This window comes from Pararge aegeria, chromosome 24 (genome assembly GCF_905163445.1).
Source record: "Pararge aegeria chromosome 24, ilParAegt1.1, whole genome shotgun sequence".
In the NCBI taxonomy this organism is placed as follows: Eukaryota; Metazoa; Arthropoda; class Insecta; order Lepidoptera; family Nymphalidae; genus Pararge; species Pararge aegeria.
Genome location: NC_053203.1, coordinates 10,714,866 through 10,738,539, shown reverse-complemented (window position 1 = coordinate 10,738,539; position 23,674 = coordinate 10,714,866). Strand labels below are relative to the sequence as shown.

Genomic DNA, 23,674 nt, shown 5'->3' with positions numbered 1-23,674 from the left:
TAATTTTTTTTTTAGTTATTTATTTTTATTTTTTTACTTTAGTGTATATTATAATATGTAATGAACTAAATTTAATAATTCTGTGATGGCACGTTAGTTCATTATAAATCAATGAATCTATTAATTTATAAAAATAAAATAAATATGTAAAATACTTAAAAGTAGAGATAAAATTAAGTTAAGAGTTAGTCTTAAGTTAAAAGATTTTTTTTTTTTATATATAAAATTTTAAAATTGTTAAATTAAACCTGAGAGCGAGGGGACTCACTCATAACAGGAAGGCCGAGCTGTAAGCCTACTAATAATTATTATAGCTAGCGTATAAATAACTACATTAAAAGTTACGTATATTTGTGATATTGAGTTATATGCAGTAATTGATCTTGATAATTGTTGCACTAATATTTGTTATTTTCTTTTTCGAAATTCCTATAAATATACGTGTGAATTATATTAATAATAATTAAAAGGTAGAAACACAAACTAGTTATAAAATAATCAATCAACGATACTTTTGAGGGTACATCTGTGCAGTAGTTTTTTGATTGAGGGTGGGAGGTGGTCATACGATGAGGCGGACGGACGTGGCATTAGACGATTGTGTGAGCACGATTGGTAGAATTCCAAAATATAAGATGTGTTAAAATCAGTGTTGTGAAAATTATTTAAAGTTCCTGTTTCCTGGTGCTAGGCCTTCAATAGGTATCTAAAAAGTTTGTACAAAATCAGACCGTTTGAAGTGATTCAAAATCAAGTCCACCTAAGCAGTCGGTTACAAACATACAAACAAACATAAAGGTGAAGCTAGTAAAAAGTGTGTGAAGTGGGTGAAGCTAATTAAAAGGCATTGTTTGTATCTCTTGCGATGATATTGGCAATACATTTTAACTGCATATTTTTTGTATTTATTCTCCGATACGGCTAAAACCCCGACTTCCCATGATATCTCCAAACAATATCCGAACGGTAGGTACAAATCCTGTCTAAGTAGATATTTTATGGATATGACGTTTTGGTATTTATTATTTGTATATTATTAACTTTCTAGGGTTCCGTATTTTTTTTTTGTTTCTTTATGGTCATAATCGACGGACGGAGTGTTAATTATATTTGCTTGTTTTTAGTTTATTTAATTTTATTTAGCTACTTAATTTTAAGTTATTTTCTTTTTTGATTGTTTATGTTCTCATTGATATGTTTTTGTGTAGCGTGTACTCGATATGTTGATTCCTATGTGTTGTTTTTTTATCGTCTTACAAAGTGTCGCCGTGTGTCCATCAATCGGAATTGTGCCCGTAAACCACGCCCTTCAGACCGGAACAATTGTGCTTGGAGACAGAAAAAAGCATGATGTAGTTCTTTCACTTGAACTGTTTTTTATTTAAAGAGTAGTTCTCTATGGGTTTTAAAATATTTAAATGCTGCTTAGCGGCAGAAAAAAGCATGGCGGTAGTACTTTCCCGGACGACCTCTGCCATAAAAAGCTCTAAGTACTACTACGTTAAACCAGTCTATATACGAAGGTTAACAGAATACTAAAAATTGTAAAAATGTCACGATATAAATGTAAAAATACACTTGATAAATGGTTAATTGAATCAAGCTACGGAGAAACAGAAAAAAGCTTACAATATTAGAATAAATATAACATACAATAAACACACAGAGAGACACACGGGTGCACACACAAACACAGTCATACACACTCATACAAACGCACACACACATACTAAAGAACATTTTTTGTTATTATTGCTCCAACAGAATTTGTATGCTAAGCTGTTATTTTTTTGTTTTTGATTTTTTTTGTTCAATTATTAAGTTACCTTTATTTATCTTTATTGTATTCAACCTGGAAGGAAGTGATTCCTAGTTTGGAAATCACAGACTTTATCTTTATTCTTTGGCTTACTTTTTATGTGTTTGTTTGAAATAAAAATAAGTTATTGTACGGAACCCTCTCCGTCTACGAGTCATACTCGCAGTTGGCTGTGATTTTCGTGCAGATACAAATAGGTACTCGTCAAATTCATTGGAGCTGTGACAAGATAGCTTCAGTTATTGAAATTATATTAAACTTAACTATTGTTTTTTAATAATTAGTTAGTTTTTTGTTCGAAATGTTTGTTAACTGTTTAATGTATTTTATGTTTTTCTTCGGTTCGCTTAGTGCCAATAATGGTAAGTTTAAAAAGCCTTTTGTAAGTAATCATCATCATCATATCAAATCATTACAATGAGAAGGGTTTAGGCCGTAGTCCACCACGCTGGCCCAGTGCGGATTGGTGGACTTTTAATTAATTGTAGAGCCTTTTGTGACTGGGCTAGTTGCTGTGCTCTAGAGCAGAATTGCTGTGTTCCGGTCTCAAGAGCATGGCTGCCGGTATTATTACACATGAAGCTTAGAGGAAGATGTTAATAATTTATTAATAACAACATCAAGTCATATTATAGTATAAAGGACTACGTCATCGCTAAAAAAGCTTGGGTGTAAATTATTGCTCTAACCAGGTTGCTCTTCTAATAATTTAAAATGACATTGTAAGATGGTGATAACAAAAAAAACAAAAAAACACCCGACTAAGTTTGTTGTGGGCTTCTTCTTAGACCTGGACGCGTTTGGAACCCTCGTAGCTTTAGTTTTAAGTTTACGAATGTGGTTATCGCCATCTTCTCACTACCTTGTAATTCTTATGTACGCATTAAAAGTGCCACCTATGGGCCTACTTGAATAAAGATATTTTTGACTTTGACTTTGACTTTGACATCACTTAGCCCTTCCAGTTCCCTAACAGATGCGGCATCACAATCTTCTAAGTCTTTGCTAAGTAAATCCGTCGCTCGGTCTTCGAATTCTGCCGTTTGACGCAGCACTTCCTTTACCGCCGAACCTATGAAATACTACAGGGATTTGAAAATCAATTTTTCGGCAATCAATAAATTGTACTCAATACTATTGATGGAGATGGAACTATTGATGGAGATGGATCAAGAATATCTAAGATAGCCTTATTTCGAGGGGACCAATGAAACCCCAGCAAGCACCTCTACATTAAAAAAGTTCAAAATTCAAAATTCATTTATTTCAAGTAGGCCTAATACAAGCACTTTTGAAACGTCAAGTCTGTCCGTGTGTAGTGACTCTACCACCGGTTCGGAAGGCAGATTCTACCGAGAAGAAGCCGGCAAGAAACTCAGCAGTTGCTCTTTTCCAACATCAAAAATTTACATTTTATATTTTAACATTCATTTTTCTATCTTGTGAGAGATGAAAGCGGAGCCGGATGCTTCGAAGCAACCTTGTCATTAAGAAACTCATCAATTGAATAATAACCTCGCGTATAAATGTGTTTTAACACATTCTTTAAACTTATGGATTGGTGGATCCAAAATTACCTTAGGAATCATATTATAAAAGCGTATACTCAATCCCACAAATGACTTCTGCACCTTTCGCAGACGATATGCAGATGTCACTAATTTATTACCATTTCTTGTAAGTCGACTGTTTATATCCACTTTTTGTTTATAAAGACTAATATGTTGTCTTACAAATACTATATTGTTATAAATGTAGTTCTGTCTTGGACGTCCGTGTGTCTGTATCTTGTGGTCACGATAACGCGCGAAACCCTTCACTTAACGAGTTGGTTTTTTTTATAGGCTTCAGTATTTTGAGGAATGAAGCCTAATTCTTTTCACGGTATAATTAGATGTAGTTTAATTATTATTTACAAATAAACTCAATTTTATTGAATGTGATTATGAAGCGTGCACTTTTGGATTTTCCAACTATTTTCAGATTTTATGAGCTGTACATTCGGAATCAATGAACTTTGTGGGTGGAAGAACGACCCCGGGGCCTCTGACAAGTGGTATATAAATGTTGGGAGCTATAGTTGGACTCGTGGTAAGTCAGTTTTAACCCCCAATGCCAATATGGGGGGCTATCAATACACACTAAATAACGAGAGTCATATACAATATTTTTACGAAGAATCTTTTTACTAGAGCTTTAAAGTTCATATTTTTTTAAGTTAGCCCTTTATTTGAGACCTGTAAGTAAGTAAGTGATGATGTAGTCGAAGATGGTAGCGGGCTGAGCTCTTGGAGATATGACAGTTAAACTAAACCCACACCCCTATGGTTTCCACATGGGATCGTACCTGAGCTAAATCTAGTGGCACGTCTTTGTCGGTAGCTTAGTAACTAGCCACGGCCAAAGCTTCCCACCAGACCAGACCGGAGAAAGTTCACTAATTATAAATATCTCGCCCCGCTGGTAATCGAGACCTCCCACTCATAAAACCACAGCGATTGCCACTGCGCCAGGCAGGTGATATTATTTTTTTTTTTAGATAGATATATATAAGTGTGAGGTGAAGGTGGTAACTACGTTCGCCAAGTTACAACTACGAGGGTCCCAAACGAACCCTGGTCTTAGAACAGCCCACAACACACTTAGCCGGGTAATTTTTTCGGTAACCCCATCTCACAGTCAATTAATATTTAGATATAAAGTTAGAGCAAATCACACCCAAGCTTTTTTATCATTTAAGTGACTCTTAGTATTAAAATAGCATTTTTCTTTAAACTAACGATTTGTTCGACATCTGTAAGATTTTATCCGGTAATGTGTATTAAAATAATATACAATTTCCCTTAAATTAATTACTTATTTTATGTAAACTGCACTACAAAATATTTTTATGTGTTATATTTTTATTTTATGTTATTTGTACATAAATAAAATTTTCCTAAATGAAAACTCCAAGTGGGTTAACATTAGAACTAATTATTGTTGTGTTCTACTGTTATTGCAGTTTTTTTTGTAACCTTTTATATATACCTAATAAATAAATAAAAAACAAATGTAATAACACGACAATACACACATCGCCATCTAGCCCTAAAGTAAGCGTACCTACTCGAAGTGTTATGGATGCTAAGAATGCTGATAATTCTTTTTTATGAATACTATACATAAATAATTATAATATACATATAAACACCGTGGAGGTGATAATCGGTTGACAAACATGTGTTCTACATGCTAACCAAATACCAAAGAACAGCTATTTTAATGCAAAATTTTTAGCATGCTAAGAATGAATGTGTTTGCCTATTTATCCATCACTGTTAACAATCTTTATTTCTAGGTTACTATCTGAACAAGTACTTCGACGGCCCACGGACGCCAGGAATAAGATCAATACGTTTAATATCTCCATTGTACAATCGCAAGTTAGAGAGCGACGCCTGCTTTTGCTTCTCTTATAATATCGAGTTTCGTGATAGCTTGAGATACCATGACAAGTGAGCAGTTTAAATATCCTAACTATAATACTTTTAACGTGATTAATAATTAACTCCCGACACAAAAATGACGGAGTGTTATAAGTTTGATTTGTCTATGTGTGTGTTTTCGTATGTGTGTGTGTGTGTGTCTGTGGCATCGTATTTCCGGAACGGATGAACCGCTAATTTTGATTTTTTTTTTGAAAGGTGTCCTATTTTTGGTCCAAGATGGCCGCCGGCACAAAATGGCGATTTACCTTTTTTTTTACAAATTCTCAATATTGGTATGAAATGAAAGAGCTTGACTTGTAGAATAATGTAAATTTTATTATAGCAAATAAAGCTTGGTTGCTTACGCCTCGGTACGAAGCCGTGATAGACCAGTAGGTAGGAGCTCGACATCACTTTCGGGGGGCCGAGTTCGAATACCAGCGCGCACTTCTAACTTTTCAAAGTTATGTGCGTATCCCTATCCCTACTTAATATTATAAATGTCAATGTAAGTTTGTTTGTTACGCTTTCACGCAAAAACTACTTAACCGATCCTCATGAAACTTTGAACACATATTTTTGGAAGTGTTAGAAGTAATATAGGATACTTTTTATCCCGACATTAAGCTCGGTTCCTTTGGGAGAGGGGATGAGTGTTTGACGATTTTACACCATAACTCCGACAAATTATAACCGACTTAAATAATTTTTTTTGTACTATAGAGGTTATACGTGTTTAATTTTGCCCAAAGCAAAACCCTCATTTAAGGGTTAGCGATACTGAATACTAAAAATTTTTTTAGAACTACAACTAAATTTAATGCCACATTGAAAAAACAAACGCAGACGAAGCCGCGGGCAACAGCTAGTTAAGTAATAAAAATATCACTTGCTTCAACGGTGAAGCATTTTCCTTCAACGTTGAAGCATGTTACATTTGTTAATGCTTCATCGTGAGGAATCCTGCATGCCTGAGAGTTTTCTATAATGTTCTCAAAGGTGTGTGGAGTCCGCTAATCCTCACTGGCCTTAACCCCTTCTCATTGCGGGAGGAGACTCGTGCTGTAGTGGGCCGTTAATGTGTTGATATGATGACTTACGCCTCATGCCCTGCGAAATGTTGCTCTGTTTATAAGCAATGGTTTCCCAAGTTCTGGGTTCGACAATTATAACTACAAAAAAAAATTGAAAATCTATTTCATAGAGGTACCAAGATCCGAGTATACCAAAAGCCAGACTACCTTGCACTCGAGGAATTTGTTAAGTCCAGCGAAGAAGTGAAGAAGAAGTATCAGCTTTTTGAGATTTGGGGAGACTTGGGCAAAATGAAGTGGTTCAATTCTGTGTCAACGCTGAAGAATTTTAATAGTGATTTTCAGGTATGATAAATGTTGTGTATGCTTACATTACATGAAAAAATGTTTAAGTACATGGTAGTGAGATGATGAAGATAACTACTTTCGTAAAGTTACGAGAATCCTAAACGCGCCCTAAGCCGGGTGTTTATTTTGTTATCACCATCTCACATACTCATATTTTAGAATTAAAAAGCAACCTGGTTGAGATTTTTGTAAGCTTACGTTAATTACAAACTATGAACTGTTTTAGGGACGTTTCCAAGATGTCAACCACGACACGATTCGGTAAAACTGCCAAATTTATAACACTTAGAACCGCAAACGTCACATTTGTTTATTTCTATACAGTGAATATCTAGGTGTGGATTGTAAGGATTGAAGAAATAATAAATTACACGATACAGATTTTCTTGCTTTTCGCGGAGTATAGCAAATTAAGCTTAATTTTCATATCATTATGAAATTTTGTCGTTCTTCAACCATTTAAAAAAAATAGCATTCAAGAAATAAATTAAAAAAATATTAATACATTTGATGTTAATGAATGTTTTAGATTGTCAGAAGATTTTTTTCACAGATTATCATAGAAGGCGTTACCGGTTCTATTCGGATTTTAATGAAAATAGATGACGTCGCACTTCTTCGGGGGAGTAAGTGCTATGCAGCGAAAATCGCGGCTACAACTCCTGGTGCGTTAATGTTTAGTAAAGTACGCTATTGTTGGAAAACGTGTGTGATATCCTTATTTGATTGAAATACAACTTAGCCCTTGAATTCAATCTCACCGGGTGGTAAATAATTATGCAGTCTAAGGTAGCGGTCTAACCTGTTGCGGAGTACGGCAGTTATATTGAACCTATACCTCTAATCGGTTTCTAGGCAACATCATGTCTAAATCGCGGCACCGCTTTGTCGGTCGGGTGGTAACTAGCCACGGCCGAAGCTTCCACCGGGCCAATTATGTACTAACACAGTATTCGTTTTCGATTAAGGATCTGCATCCCTAAGTGTTTGATATACAATGGACGCGTACGAAGCGCTTTTTGCGTTCACGTTTCTAATTCGCACCGGAAGGATCTGAAACGTCCTTCCATCTTTCATTTTCTCCAGTACCTATAATATGAGTACCTTCATCAAAAGTGAACAGGCATCTTCAAGACAAGCCCGCTCCACCTTAGGCTGCATCATAACTTCCCACCAGGGGTGTTTGCTGTCAAGTGCTCGTCTATAAAAAAAAGAACTATTTTTTTAAATAAATTTGTTTTGCCTGTTGGAATCACGTTTTAATATTATAAATCTTTCAGCTTGGCTGTATTTATATGAAACCAGTACTACTTCTACTACTTTTGTACCTTCAACAACAATTTCTACAACAACACCAACAACGCCGACAACACAAACATCAAAAACAACTACAACAACAACACAACGATCATTTGGAGTAAACGGTAAGCAACTAGAAAACAGTAAACTAGTCAACTATCTTATCTTATCTTTAAAGGAGATACGAATTAAAGAGCAGGTATTGAGGCACGTAATATAACATTAAAGGACCTTTCTCTGCTAATAATTAATAATTTCTGAATTTTATCTGGTCTGGTCTGATGCGAGGCTACAGCCGTGCTAGTTATCACCCTACCGACAAAGACGTGCCGCTAAGCGTTTCAGCGTTCCGGTACGATGTCGTGTAAAAACCGTTAATACCTACCTCTAGTTTTATTGTTAGTATAGATATTGTAATTTTCAGATACCTTAAGTTGTGCATTCCTTAACGGTGATTTCTGCGGGTGGAAGAACGACCTAGGGGCGATCGACCGTTGGTTGTCCAAAGGTTAGTCAAATACAAATTCATATACGGCCGATTGGCGCAGTGGGCAGCGACCCTGCTTTCTGAGTCCAAGGCCGTGTGTTCGATTCCCACTACTGGAAAATGTTTCTGTGATGAACATGAATGTTTTTCAGTGTCTGGGTGTTTATCTGTATTTTATAAGTATTTATGTATTCATAAAAATCATCAGTATAACAATAACATGTTAGATGACATTGCAGTTTTCATATTTTTTTCGTTAGTTTACCTCATTGTTGTTGTCTCACTCTTCCGGATCATATTACTAAATTTGTTTTGTTTGTTTATTGACGGCTCATTGGCGCAGTGGGCATTGACCCTGCTTTCCGAGTCTAAGGCCGATTTCCACAACTGGAATTTTTTTGTGTGATATATTCTAAGTATTTATGTATGTTATTCATAAAAATATTCATCAGTCATCTTAGTACCCATAACACAAGCTACGCTTACTTTGGGGCTAGATGGCGATGTGTGTATTGTCCTTGTATATTTATTATTATATAATTCCCATAGGATGCGTGGTAAAAAGGTATCGCATCAAGCCGCCGAGATTTGCTACGCCGACGTAACTTGAACATGATGCGATACGGTCGTTTCTTGTTTAGCAGGCTATGGCTATCCCGTGGGTATGCCTACATAACAAGTTGTTTGTGTTTTCAGACAATTACATTTACTTCGACGAACCGTCTTGGTTAGGGAACAGCTCAGTTCGCTTGATCTCTCCAACATACAGATCTGTTTTAAATAGCAATGGCTGTTTCTTCTTCTCATACAAAATGTATACAAAATCGCATAGCAGGTGAGAAGTTTTGAGAATATTTTTTTGAGGAAGTAAACTAGTGTTATCCGTGAATTTCTTCTGGAATTCTTTCCTTTTTTTTCTTTTTTTTTTTGAAGTCCAAGATGGTAACAGGCTTACCTGCTAGGGGTATGGTAGTTATATTAAAAACCTTAAATACCCTTAATCGGTTTCTACATGACATCGAACCGGGACACTTAATCGCTTTGCTGCACGTTTTTGCCGGTGTCAAGACCAGAGAAAATCCAGAAATTAAAAATTCCCAAATGAAACCCTGCGGGGATTGAACTTAGAACCTCCCACTTAAAACTACAGCGCTTACTGCTGCGCTAGGGAGGTCGACAAAAATATCGCTTAACACACCATATTTGCGTTCTTGAGTCTTAATAAGCTCAAGAAAAGTATATCAAAATACCCCCTTAGTAACTAACTAATACTAAGTCTTATTTGTAGGTGGGGGAATCGGGTTCGATCTCCGATAAGGACATTTTGGGAAAAGTTCTAAAATAAAGTCCGTGACAGCATATGTCTATCTTTTAAGATTGACTTAAACGCGGCCGAAAGCGCGAGGGACCGCTAGTGTTAAAATATAATAATGCAAACAATTTCATCATTTAGATCCACGGTAATCCGAATATATCAAAAGCCGGACTATGTAGCTCTTGAAGACTTAGTTGAGTACAGCGATGAAGCGAAGCTGGATTATATTATTTATGAGATTTGGGGGGACTTGGGTGATTACTGGTACGATAATATCTCGACGCTGAGGAAGTATGATCATAAATTCCAGGTACGAGTTAATTTAAAATTGTATTTAACAATAAATAATAAAGCAGCACCACCGGGTAAAATTGTGTCGACCAACTATCTAGGAACCTATTGGAATATACACACGTGCAGAAGAGTTATATTATATGTACAAATAGTACATTATGAACCAAGTGTGGTAAATTAAAAAAAAATTATCAATGCACACGCGGTTCATAGCGCGTTTTCCATCACACTTGCGCGGAAAAAACTAGACACAACTTGTCAGCAATATGTTCTCAGAAAATGACTGACCATGTTTTGAAAATGTCGAAGGCCACTCTGAAGTTTATGGTGGTAATTATTTTATTCACACGCGATTTTTGTTTCGTTCTTTTATAAGTGTAAAAATTTACAAAATAATTAATTATGGAAAATGGGTCACAAAAAGCTATACTAGGTACTACTTATATTTTGTACACCATGTTGTTTTGTTGCCATTTACAACTTCTACACAATAAAATGAGACTAAAGTCGGCTCAGAGTAAGAATTATAATGTTTTTCTAATGCCAATGTCTAACTTCTAAGTTGGTTGGTTTGATACTTTGATTATGACATTAAGCTTTTTTGATTTAGATCATAATAGAAGGCATTTTTGGACAAGATCGTATGTTTATGGCAATAGATGACGTTTCCATACTTCAAGGGTCAGACTGCCCAAAAACTACTACAACTACCACAAGCACTCCCACAACTCCAACAACAATCGAAACAACAGATGCAAACACAACAACCCCAATGCTAGCAACAACACAACGACAGCGAGAAGAAACAACTACTACAACTAAAACTAGTACTTCCACAACACCAACAATAAATTCAACTACAACAATCCTAATACTAACAACAACGCAACGACAACGAGAAGACAACAACGTAGACGGTAAGTGTTTTTATTAGATACTCATTATTTGTATTGATTACAAATTGGTAATTATCAAATTCAAAATTTCTTTATTCATGTAGGCCTATCACAGGCAATTATGAAGCGTTCATACATATTTGTTTACATAATTGTAAGGGGATGGTGATAAATTCGTTCGCCAACTTAAATCTAAAGCTACGAGGGTTCCAAACGCGCCCTGGTCTAAGAAGAGCCCACAACAAACTTAGCGGGGTAATTTTTTTTTGTTATCACCATCTTCCAGTAAATTTATATTAAGCTAGGAAGCTAGAGCAATTCACACCCAAGCTTTTTTATCGTTTAAGTAATCCTTAATATTATAATAGGATTTTTCTGTAAGCTTACGTTTTACATAAACTTGAAACTTATTGAGAGAAATCTCAAAGATTTCATTTACAAAAATATCTCTTGATTGATGTCATCATCGTAATCATTTGCCTATAAAAGTCCCTCTGCTGGGCACATGCCTCCTTTTTCATAAAAGACGGTTTTAGAGCATACACCCACCACGCTGCTCCAATAAGGGTTGGTGGACATCAACGACTATTAAAAGTAAGTGATAGTAACCGGGGCCGAGACGATGACGCGAGTACCATAATTTATGTTTACCTTTGTTTGATGAAAATCCCAAAAAGGCCGCCAACACAAAATGGCGAATTACATTTTTTTCACAACTCCCTCAATATAAAAATCAAATGACTGGGCTTGACTAGTTTTTTAAAATTTAATTATATTTGCTTCTTCTTCTTCTTTAGGTGCCGTCAGTTTTGATAATTTTTACTTTTCTTTCGCGAGGCTGAACAGCAGTGCGGAACTCGCGATCACAGTCCACTCTCTAATGTTACGCAACCAAGAGTTCCTCTTGCAACCGTTGCGTCTCTTTCCAGCAACTTTGCCCATCACTATTAGTTGCAGTTGCCTGTATCTGTCATGCCGAATAAGCAACTTATTTCTTTTTGACAGTCTACCAAAGTTCGAGCTGACAACCAATATGTTTATTTGCTTGCAGGTGTCGATCTTCCAACCATAGCGATTACATTAGCAGTTATACTGGTATTAGTCATCCTTGTTACTGTATTAACTTGGAAACGATCTAGAACAGACAGCTCCAACGCATTGTGGACGTACATAATGAGAAAATACGGCCGCAGAAATAATAGTGAAGATACAAAAGCCCCTGGTGTCGAATATTCAACTAAAAATGCAGAGGTCGAAATATCATGCAATTAAACAAGGCAACTAATGCTTACAGAGTACGAACTGGTATCTTCTTTACAACCTTTACAAGGGGATATTGGAAATTAAATAAATAAATATAAGTATAAAATAAAATAAATAAATAAGCCATTTAATCCCAAGTAACATATAAACATCGAATTACAAAAAAAAAATAAAGAAATAAACAAAATACAGAAAATCTAAATAATAAACATGCATTAAAGTTAGTTGGGTACCCATCTGCGGGTACAGGCCTCCTGCATCTTGCCCCACTGCACTCTATTAGTGGTGAGCCTCGTCCAAGTGGGCCCTGCGACAGCTTCAATGTCGTCTCTCCAACGAGCGCGCGGTTTTCCGCGCGGCCCGCTTTGGTCACGTAATCTTTAATCCTATCCCTTCTAATATTATAAATGTGAATGTAAGTTTGTTTGTTACGCTTTCACGCAAAAACTACTCAACCGATCGTCATGAAACTTTGTACACATATTCTTGGAAGTGTAAGAAGTAATGTAGAATACTTTTAATACCGACATTAAGCTCGGTTCCTTTGGGAGAGGTGATGAGTGTTTGACAATTTTACACCATAACTCCGAAAAATTATAACCGATTTAAATAATTATTTTTGTACTATAGAGATTATTATATGTGTTTAATTTTGCCCAAACTGTGGTTGGAGATAGAGGACAGAACACCTCAGCGGACAGCAGCAAACCCCTCATTTAAATTTTAAATGCTTTAATTTTTTTTAGATCTACAACTAAATTTAATGCCACATAAAAAAACAAAATCAAACGCAGACGAAGTCGCGGTCAACAGCTAGTGTAGTAAATAACAAGTATAATATAAACTCTAAATATGTAAGAAAATTGCACGCCAGAAAGTGGCAAACTGTTGGAACTATTCCCACTTACAATACCAAAAAAATGTACACAGTTAAAGCAATAATTTTTTTATCTATTCTATTCTATTCTATATAATAAACAGAACGCCATCTAGCCCCAAAGTAAGCGTAGCTTGTTTTATGGGCACAAAGATTTATACTTATCATAAATACTAAGAATATACATATAAACACACAGACACAAAAAACATTCATGCTCATCACACAAACATTTTCCAGTAGTAATTAACAAAATAAAATTACTTTGTAGGCGAATTAAACAGAGGAAGATCAGTTAATGCTTTTTATTTTCTGCAATAATTAAGTCAGTCTGGGGTAGGGTGGGGTAATAAGTATAATTACTATATCTGAAACATAGTTCCTTAAGTCTTTTTCGCTGACAAATGTGAATCTGAGTCGTCAAGCATAAGAACTGGCAGAAAAAATGGTATGACGCATGTGAAGATAACGGTTTCCGGGATTCATGGATGGCGATCTAATATCAGAAGTCCTAAAATTAACTATACTGTGATATTTTATATACATTATTCTTTTCCTAAATTAATTGAAGATACGGGAGGTTGGATTAAGAAGTGGATCAAGAAGACGCCGAAGAAATTAACATCTGTATTTATTTTAGTACTAAACTACCGCACCTTCTCTTTATCCCATCTTATCCCATAGTCAAGGCAAGATGGTTTTTTGCAAGTTTAATGAAATTTAAATATATAAAAACTAATAATAATAATAATATATAATATATATTTTTATTATATATTTTTATTTTTCTTTCTAACATACTTTTTTTCTTATAAATTTTTAATAGTGTTTTTTTTAATTTTTGTAAGCATTGTTAAGAATTAAAAAAAAAAAAAAATTAAATCAATAAATGATAGAATATATAATAATATTATTTATTTATTTGCCAAATTGTGGGTACATAATAAGTACATATTTCATTAAACAGACCCTTCACAATCGACTGTCACAGACAGTGTTCAAATGTTTTATAAAATAAAAAATTAAATATAAATTACAATTACAAATGTTGTTGTACGGTTACAAAAGTTAGCTATGCTCATTGAAGTAAGATTATAAACACATGTGCAATTAATAAATACGAATGTTTTCTCAATTATTTACCTTAGTTAGCCCGACATGCCCCTCCTTCCCCTAATAATGTTCTTGTGTTATTGGAGTAGTTGGTTTTGTAATCATCATCATCATCACATCAACCGATAGACGTCCACTGCTGGACATAGGTCTTTAGTAGGGAGTTCCAAGTTCCACGATTCTGAGCCGCTTGGATCCAACGGCTACCTGCGACGCGCTTAATGTCGTCTGTCCACCTCGTTGGGGGTCGACCAACGCTGCGCTTACCAGTACGGGGCTGCCATTCCAGCACCTTGGGACCCCAACGTCCATCCTTTCTCCGAACTATGTGCCCGGCCCATTGCCACTTAAGCTTCGCGACTCGTTGAGCTATGTCGGTAACTTTGGTTCTACGAATCTCCACATTTCTGATTCGATCGCGTAGAGATACTCCGAGCATAGCTCTCTCCATCGCCCGCTGAGTGACTCTAAGCCTTCTTATGAGGCCCATAGTTAACGACCATGTTTCAGAGCCATAGGTCATCACTGGCAACACGCACTGTTCGAAGACTTTCGTCTTCAGGCACTGTGGGATTTCTGACGAAAAGATGGCACGGAGTTTCCCGAACGCTGCCCATCCGAGTTGGATTCGGCGGTTCACCTCCTTCTCGAAATTGGACCTACCTAACTGGATCGTGTGTCCTAGGTATACGTATTCGTCAACAATTTCGAGTGCAGTGTTCTCAACGATTACTGGTTGAAGCGGAACATGAGCATTAGACATAATCTTCGTCTTGCTCATGTTCATTCGTAGGCCAACCTGTTGAGAAGCTCTGCTGAGGCCATCGAGCATCGTATTTAGGTCTCCCAGAGTCTCTGCCATTATGACTACATCGTCGGCAAACCGAAGTTGAGTGATGTACTCGCCGTTAATGTTGATGCCAAGTCCGTTCCATTCCAGAAGCTTAAAGACGTCCTCCAACGCAGCGGTAAATAGTTTCGGGGAGATAACATCTCCCTGTCGCACGCCTCGCTGCAATTGGATTGGTCTCGTAGTCTGATCCTGTATACGAACTGACATAGTGGCGTTTTTGTACAAACACTGCAACACTTGGATATACCGGTAGTCAATTCGGCATCTCTGCAGTGACCTAAACACAGCCCAAGTTTCCACCGAATCAAAGGCTTTTTCATAGTCCACAAACGCTAAGCAAAGTGGCCGGTTATACTCTTCAGTCTTCTGTATAACCTGCCGCAGCGTATGAATGTGGTCTATGGTACTAAAGCCCTTACGGAAACCGGCTTGTTCGGGAGGCTGGAAGTCATCAAACCTACGAGCGAGACGATTCGTAATGACTCTCGAAAACAGCTTGTAGATATGACTCAGCAGCGAGATGGGTCTGTAATTCTTCAACAAGGTATTATCACCTTTTTTGAAGAACAGAACCACCACACTCCTGTGCCATGCCTCTGGCGTTGTGCCTTGGTGAATAACGGAATCAAACAATCGCTGAAGGACTTTCAGTATCGGTTTTCCACCTGCCTTCAGGAGTTCTGCCGTTATTCCGTCATCACCCGGCGCCTTGCCATTTTTAAGCTGCTTGAGAGCCACACTAATCTCGTATAGGCTGACGTCTGGGATATCTTCGGTATAGTGTCGAGTTAATTTGGCTCTAGGATCCTTAGCCAAATCTTCAACAGGCGTCTGTACTGTGGTGTACAACTGTCCATAAAAGTTCTCAACCTCACCCAAGATCTCAGGTTTGGAAGAGACAAGACTACCATTATTGGTCTTCAGTCGCATCAACTGGCTCTGACCGATAGACAGATCTCTAGCGAACACTTTAGAGCCTCTGTTTTGCTCGATGGCATTTTTAATACGCTCTGTATTGAAGTGCCGCATATCACGAGTCTGTGATTTAGAGATCTGCCTATTAATCCGCCGGTAAGCGGACGCGTCTGCTATAGACTGTAGTCTCATCTCTTGCCTCTCCGTCATAAGCTTGAGTGTATTGGTTGAGAACCTATTGGCCTTGTTTCTACGGTGGGCCTTGTAGAATTTGGACCCGACTGTTTGGACAGTTTCCACCAGCCTGTTGTTCAAATCGTCCACAGTGTCGCAATCTGCTAGGCAACCGAACCGGTTCTGTAGTTCTAGTTGAAAGCTCTCGGGGTTTTGAATATAGGCACGAGTAGGCCGGAGTGTAGACTTCACCAGTCTGACTCTTTCAAGTTGAACGTTTATACTCAATGTGCCTCTTACCATACGGTGATCACTTCCGGTTTTAACCCTGTTGATCACAGAGACATCATTGAATACATGCCGTTTGGTCGACATGATGAAGTCGATCTCGTTTCTCGTGGAACCATCGGGGCTTATCCAGGTCCATTTCCTGTGTGGCCGCTTCTTGAAGAAGGAGTTCATCATATAAAGGCCCTCCTTCTCCATGAAGTCAGCCAACATTTGACCCCTGTGGTTCCGTTGCCCATACCCAAATTGCCCCACCCTCAACTCTGAACCAGTTCGCTCGCCAAGCTTCGCGTTGAAATCCCCCATCACAATATTGTAGTAGGTGTTCGAGGCATGTATGGCTTTTGAAATGTCCTCATACAAAACCTCTACATCCTCGTCTGGGTGTGCCGAAGTCGGCGCGTATACCTGTATGACCTTCAACGAATACCGTTTGGTAATTCTGAGTATAAGGTATGCTACCCTGCTCGACACACTTTCGACTTTTACAACATTGTTGACGAGAGACTTGTGGACGATAAACCCGACACCACCCTGTGACTGTTGGTCACCCTCCCGGTAGTAAAACAAGTTGCCGGATTCCAAGATTATCGAGTCCTCCCCCTCTCGCCGGACTTCAGACAATCCTATAATATCCCAGCGCAACTTGCTCACCACTTCTTCCAGCTCAATCACCTTTCCATCGGTCCTCAACGTGCGTGCGTTGTATGTTGCCAGGTCAAGTCGTCGGGGTTGGCAGCGGAATCTCTGCCGGAGATTCTTAACACCCCTTGCCCCGCCGTTACCATAACCGCTGCCAGAGCCAGGAATAGCGGGGCCGCCGGGAACTAGGGGCTGTGGTTTTTTTTCTCCTTCCCATTAAAGATATGCCCGATAATGACCACGCTGGGCAGGCGGGTTGGTCATCGCAGGGCTAGACTGATCGCCCCGGCGTCGCTGCTGCCCGACACCGGTCTGTGCCATTTGTTCAGCCTAGCCAATTCGAAGTGGTTATACCGCCACTTGTCGGTCGCCAGAGCCTCGTCGGTTAAACAGCAGGGTGCACCACGTGCAGGTGAGGTTGGCAATTTGGGAGGCTGACTGGTACTAGCCACACCCACTTACACCCCCGGTTTTGTAATAGTTATCATAAAAAAACACCGCAGTTTCCTGGATGTGATAAGCCCCGATGTGATAAATAACTACATTTTGGCAACTATCCTACTTTATTATACAAGGCATTCGTTTAGTTGAACTTTATGTGTGCTCAGATTGAGTTAAAAATGTTTGCTCCGTGTTTGCTACTTATATTATTTATCGCAACTCTCAATGCCGATGGTAAGTCAATATTTTCACCACACTTGCTCGTAACTTGGACATTATTGCATTGATATAAGGCTCATAATGCAAAGAACAAAGAAAAAACTAAAGAAAATGTAATTTTATTCCCTTACAAGTTACAACTAGCCACGGCGGAAGCCTCCCACTAGAGCATACCTACATCCCAAAATAATCATCGGGCATAGTGCATAAATGCTGGCCGTATTGCTGATTTGAATGGCCAAACCAATTCCTTTGCCAAGGTAACTGCCAGCTCTACAATAAAATGCCCTCGCCGGACATCTAACCCAGTGCCTCCCACTTAAGACGGCGCCAACCACCGCACCAGGGAGGTCATCAAAGCCTATACAGCTTGCTTCAACTGCTTAATTTTTCAGAATCCTTACGTTGCGATTTCACCAACGGCTCATTCTGCGGATGGAGCAATGACCCGCAGGCGACAGAGGACAACATTTGGTCCGGTAAACCATTTTACTTAAAATAACCACAGAATTATAAAAAGGACAGAAACCGTGTACACGACTAATATAGAAGCATCAAAACCACTCCACTTTAGATTGGTTTCTCGAACAAACAAATTACCATTTAGCAGTTGACTTTTTCTAAGCGTTCACCACAAAATGGGAAAATGGGAAAATATTCTGATCTAGCAACATTCAGCGGGAGTAAAGTGAGACGTGCGCGGGGCGTTTTCACTGTTTTGGAAACAATAATGGCCGAATGAGCATTTTCTATGTTCATAATTCAATTATATGTGATTCAAAAATAAATTAAAAGTACAAAATAACTAAAAAACACGCTTGGTATAAAATACCATACTAATGCCTTCCTTTTAGTTTAGTTTATTATTTAGAAACGCTAATAGTTTTTACAGCCATAACATCACATGCAAAAGTAAAATCTAGTGACTCCTGCCACTTTATTAGGTACGCGTCACGTAGCGTAGGTACTATGCACGTGTCGGTCTTTTATCTTCAATAGGGTTGCCATAAGTAAACACTTACAATGTTTTTAATTAGTCTGTATGGAAAACATTATATGCTTCTTTTGATATAATATTTTTACTGGGTGATTTCTTATGAAATATATTTATGCACCGTTCAACAGTATTTCATAATTCCGTTACACGTTGTATATTTTTTTCGCTGATCTGAGTTCATTGAAAATTTTCAGCGAGCCAATACAATTTCATAAAAACCAGCCTGTATAATGTGATTGAACCTGCTCGTCTGCTGTCTCCGATGTACGACAGAGCTTTAGAGGAAACTGGATGTTTTTCCTTGAGATTTACAATGAGTGTTGATCAAAATTTGAAGTGAGTGGTACAAGTTTACGTAATATAACATCGCCCAAATTAGACTATCAATCAAAATATAATATATAAATATTTTCATCATCATCAACATATCATCCCATTACCAGCCCACTACAGGGTGTGGTCCCAATGAGAAGGGGGTTTTTGGGTGGTCCACCACGCTGGCCCAGTGCGAATTGGTGAACTCCCTGCTTTGTGAACATTATTTGACGGCCGAGTGGCGCAGTGGGCAGCGACCCTGCTTTCTGACCGGCCGTGGGTTCGATTCCCACAACTGGAAAATGTTTGTGTGATGAACATGAATGGTTTTCAGTGTCTGGGTGTTTATCTGTATATTATAAGTATTTATGTGTATTATGTTCATATAAAAATATTCATCAGCTATCTCAGTACCCATAACACAAGCTACGCTTACTTTGGGGCTAGATGGCGATGTGTGTGTGCGTTCGGGAAACTTCGTGACATCTTTTCGTCAAAAATCCTTCAGTGCCTGAAGACAAAAGTCTTCGAACAGTGCGTGTTGCTAGTGATGACCTATGGCTCTGAAACATGGTCGTTAACTATGGGCCACATAAGAAGGCTCAGAGTCACTCAGCGGGCGATGGAGAGAGCTATGCTCGGAGTATCTCTACGCGATCAAATCAGAAATGTGGAGATTCGTAGAAGAACCAGAGTTACCGACATAGCTCAACGAGTCGCGAAGCTGAAGTGGCAATGGGCCGGGCACATAGTTCGGAGAAAGGATGGACGTTGGGGTCCCAAGGTGCTGGAATGGCAGCCCCGAACTGGTAAGCGCAGCGTTGGTCGGCCTCCAACGAGGTGGACAGAGGACATTAAGCGCGTCGCAGGTAGCCGCTGGATCCAAGCGGCTCAGAACCGTGGAACTTGGAACTCCCTACAAAAGACCTATGTCCAGCAGTGGACGTCTATCGGTTGATGTGATGATGATGATGAAATACTTATAATATACAGATAAACACCCAGACACGGCCTTGGATTCAGAAAGCAGGGTTGCTGCAAACTGCGCCAATCGGCCGTCAATCTAATTATATTCAATACTAGCTATTGCCCGCGACTTCGTCTGCGTTTGATTTTGTTTTTTGATGTGGCATTCAATTTAGTTGTAGTTCTATAAAAATTAAAGTATTCAGTATCGCTAAGCCTTTAATGAGGGGTTTGCTGCTGTCCGCTGAGGAGTTCCGTCCTCTATCTCTAACCACATTCATCAGATCTACACAAAGTTTGGGCAAAATTAAACACATATTATAAACTCTATAGTACAAAAATAATTACAGTATTTAAATCGGTTATAATTTGTCGGAGTTATGTATAAAATCGTCAAACACTTTCATCCCCTCTCTCAACAGAACCGAGCTTAATGTCGGGATAAAAAGTATTCTATACTACTTCTAAAACTTCCAAGAATATGTGTACAGAGTTTCATGAGGATCGGTTAAGTAGTTTTTGCGTGAAAACGTAACAAACAAACTTACATTGACATTTATAATATTAGTAGGGATAGTGATAGGGATAGGGATATTTTCAATGCCTGTGGCTATCTTGTCAATGCTCCAAAGAATTTACTTGTATTTGCGTGTAAAAATGACAGTGTATCTATGGACTTTTAATTATGATTTTTAGCTTATCCAATGTATGCATTTCAGATTCCCGACACTCCGAATATACCAACGGCCGGAATATATTGACCTTGAAAAGTTCATTCAGTATAACGAAGAAGCCAAGAAGAAATATCTTCTTTTTGAGATCAAGGCGAACTTGGATAAGTTTTTCTTTAATGCAGTGCCATCACTGGGTAAATTTGACGATAATTTTCAGGTACGTTTTTAAAATTTGTGAAACTAATCTTTTTACTCTGCAGATATTTTTTATAGTAATAATTGACGGACCAAGCATATGGGCTACCTTATGGTAAGTTGAAAACCATTGCCTATAAACAGAGCAACACTTCGCAAGGCATGCGAAGAACATATCCTTCCACGTGCCGCCCTTTGTTCATCAGCCTAAAGCGTGGGTGTTAAGCCTCATAAGTCAGACCACCAGGGTGTGTCCATACAAAAAATAAACAAAAGTGACGTTTGACAGCAGTAATTGCAAGTGTTATAAAAAAATAAGAAGAAGAAGAAGAAACACTTTATTGCACGTATAACATAAAGGAAAAGAAACAGTAAGGAGTATACAGTGCACAAAGTAGACATGCAAAGGCGGCCTTATTGCTGCAAGCAATCTCTTACAGGCAACCTTAGTAGATATGACTTACAGCAAGAGAACGGGATAGTGCCAAGAGTGTTGATAGATATACATAAATACCAAAATGCAAAGATACAAATAAATATATAATTTAAATAAATACACGTAATATATATAAGCAAGAGAGTCTGTGTGGTTTCTCTGGGCTTGTCTCCGCACTTGGTCGGCCGGAACCTTCCGTTGTACGTAGTGCCACTGGTACAGCTCCCCGCTGGGTTACTCCAGCCAGCCGAGCTCACTCCAGAAGCTTAGCAGGCCGCCCAGGTCGCCAAGTGCCTAATTCTTCAATCCTTCTACTCCACCAAATAGATCGTCGGCAATGTACCAAAGTAATGTATGTGTTATATAGTAATGAACATTTGTTAAGACACTTAACAATTATTCATTGTAAAGTCAACATCTGAGGATGCTCCGGTTTCGGAACGTGCGTAGAGGGTACATTGCAGAAAATATGTTTGGTGTGGAGTATAAGGATTGAAGAAGTTATAAATTAAACCATACAGATTCTCCTGCTTTTCACGGGGTATAGGAAATTAAGCTTAATTTTCATAATACATCATAGATTTCCACGATTTACGCCTGTTTGCGTCAGGCGCCTGTCGCGAGATACGTAATTACTCTGCGAAATACAGCATTGCAACAATGCTGCTTACCGGCAGAAATAAGCATTGTGGTAGCACTTTCCCGGATAAGCTGTAACCAAAAATTACACATGATAATAATTCATTTTTCCAGATCATTATAGAAGGAAACTCCGCTAGCTATTACGCGTATTTGGCGATAGATAACGTCGCAATACTGCAGGGGACTGACTGCGCTTCAGCAGTTTCCTCCGCCAGGTTTCCACCGTCACCACCAGCGTGTGAGTTGAAGATTTTTTTGAAGTAAAACTTCTTTAGGCGCGAATAGGGAGTAACTCAGATTTTTGACGTAAGCGTTACTTCCGTTTAGGATTATTTATTTCCAATATTTTCAAACGGATCAATTGTGAATAGCAAAGTGAATAAAAATTTAACAGTTAAAAAAAAAATTAAATTGAAATGTTTTTTGAAACCTTTTAATTTACTTTATAAATTATTAATAAATCTTCTGACGATTGCGACTTGTATTATATGGACATGTGCTGATCTAACCTTAAATTTTCTACTCTCAAATATTCTATTTAAAAATGTTTTTTTTTTTACATAACGTGTTTTAAGTATTAGTTATTATTTAAAATTTTATAAAAAAAAGACATTCACTTCTTCCCATGCGGGGCTTTTGAATGCCCAAGCAACTGGCGGTCAGGTCTTAAAAAACAATGACAATAGAAATTATAAAACTGCGTACAACTTGAGTTTAATACTTCTCTGATTTACAGATAACGTTGAGGAGTTTTACGTACACACTACTACTGCTGCTCCAACATCTTAATTACTATGCAGCAAAAACTGCCCCGCCACCAACAACAATAGTCCCGTCACTAAATAAACATCCCCAACGGCAACATCTTAAAGAATAAACTAAACAACAACTCTGCTCCGCCGCCAACAACAAAATATTCACCACCAAGAAGAAAAAATTCACCACCAATAACAATAAAAACAGCCTCACCGGCTACACGAGGAGTAAACGGGTATTAGCCATGTGATATCGTTGTGACAGTGCGTGTAGTAGAATTTAAGATTTTTTTGTTCTATGTTTAAATTCTTTATTGTTCAATAAGTCACAAAGGCGAAGTTAATCCCATGTAGCATTTTTTCCAGTTTACATTACATACAGTTACAGTTACAGATAGTTTTGAGATACAGGATAGTTCTGACATTTTAATTTGAGAAGAAAACATAAATAAGAAATTTTAGCCTAAAGCTAAAATATAATTAGGTACATAATATTTTAATACGTAATAGGAAATAGATAATCATAATATAATAAAAAATAAATTTATATTTTTAAATATATAAATGCAATATATAAGACATAAATAAATACATGATTTGTACACATTTATATCCTATACATTTTAATCGATATTAATTATGTAAAACGACCTAATACTCAATTGAGTATTAGGTCGTTTTACATAATTAATATCGACCTACCTAATACTTGATATAATAAATGACGTAATTTATACAGTCTGTGTGTTTAATTTTTACTCGTGTATGAGTCAGCTGATTCAACAATGTTGAGGATCATTGAATTAAGAATATACAGAATCCTCCACCATAATTGTATGCAGTGCATTGTGTCCAAATACAGAGAAAACTCCCCGCGCACTCACTTCACACCCGCGTAATGTGGCTAGCTCACAAACTTTTCCCTTTTTCCCCATTTTATGGTAAAC

At 37.8% G+C, this 23,674-nt stretch overlaps 2 protein-coding genes across 3 annotated transcripts; both read left to right on the top strand.

The window, feature by feature from the left end:
* The first annotated feature begins 6,536 nt into the window (after positions 1-6,536).
* On the top strand, positions 6,537-13,754 carry LOC120634598. 2 transcript variants are annotated; one of them, XM_039905327.1, is made up of 9 exons: positions 6,537-6,668; positions 7,225-7,336; positions 7,952-8,095; positions 8,395-8,478; positions 9,154-9,292; positions 9,911-10,082; positions 10,677-10,983; positions 12,014-12,267; positions 13,674-13,754. In XM_039905327.1, exons 1-8 carry the CDS (start codon positions 6,615-6,617, stop codon positions 12,232-12,234), a joined length of 1,233 nt encoding a protein of 410 aa, XP_039761261.1. In that variant the 5' UTR covers positions 6,537-6,614; the 3' UTR covers positions 12,235-12,267; positions 13,674-13,754. The 2 variants fall into 2 exon arrangements, with proteins under 2 accessions (XP_039761261.1, XP_039761260.1); XM_039905326.1 differs by lacking the exon at positions 13,674-13,754 and having other exon boundaries at positions 12,014-12,336.
* Positions 13,755-17,684: 3,930 nt separating this feature from the next.
* Positions 17,685-23,175, top strand: LOC120634600. The gene is made up of 6 exons (XM_039905329.1): positions 17,685-17,762; positions 18,143-18,226; positions 18,939-19,080; positions 20,745-20,916; positions 22,084-22,210; positions 22,709-23,175. Exons 1-6 carry the CDS (start codon positions 17,708-17,710, stop codon positions 22,759-22,761), a joined length of 633 nt encoding a protein of 210 aa, XP_039761263.1. The 5' UTR covers positions 17,685-17,707; the 3' UTR covers positions 22,762-23,175.
* Positions 23,176-23,674: the final 499 nt, after the last annotated feature.

Coding starts and splice junctions, on each gene's coding strand:
- LOC120634598 (XM_039905327.1), top strand. CDS start 6,615: ATGAAGTGGTTCAATTCTGTGTCAACGCTGAAGAATTTTAATAGTGAT. Junction 6,669..7,224: donor ATTTTAATAGTGATTTTCAG/GTATGATAAATG, acceptor TTTTTTTCACAG/ATTATCATAGAAGGCGTTAC. Junction 7,337..7,951: donor AATCGCGGCTACAACTCCTG/GTGCGTTAATGT, acceptor TAAATCTTTCAG/CTTGGCTGTATTTATATGAA.
- LOC120634600 (XM_039905329.1), top strand. CDS start 17,708: ATGTTTGCTCCGTGTTTGCTACTTATATTATTTATCGCAACTCTCAAT. Junction 18,227..18,938: donor AGAGGACAACATTTGGTCCG/GTAAACCATTTT, acceptor GAAAATTTTCAG/CGAGCCAATACAATTTCATA. Junction 22,211..22,708: donor TCCACCGTCACCACCAGCGT/GTGAGTTGAAGA, acceptor TCTGATTTACAG/ATAACGTTGAGGAGTTTTAC.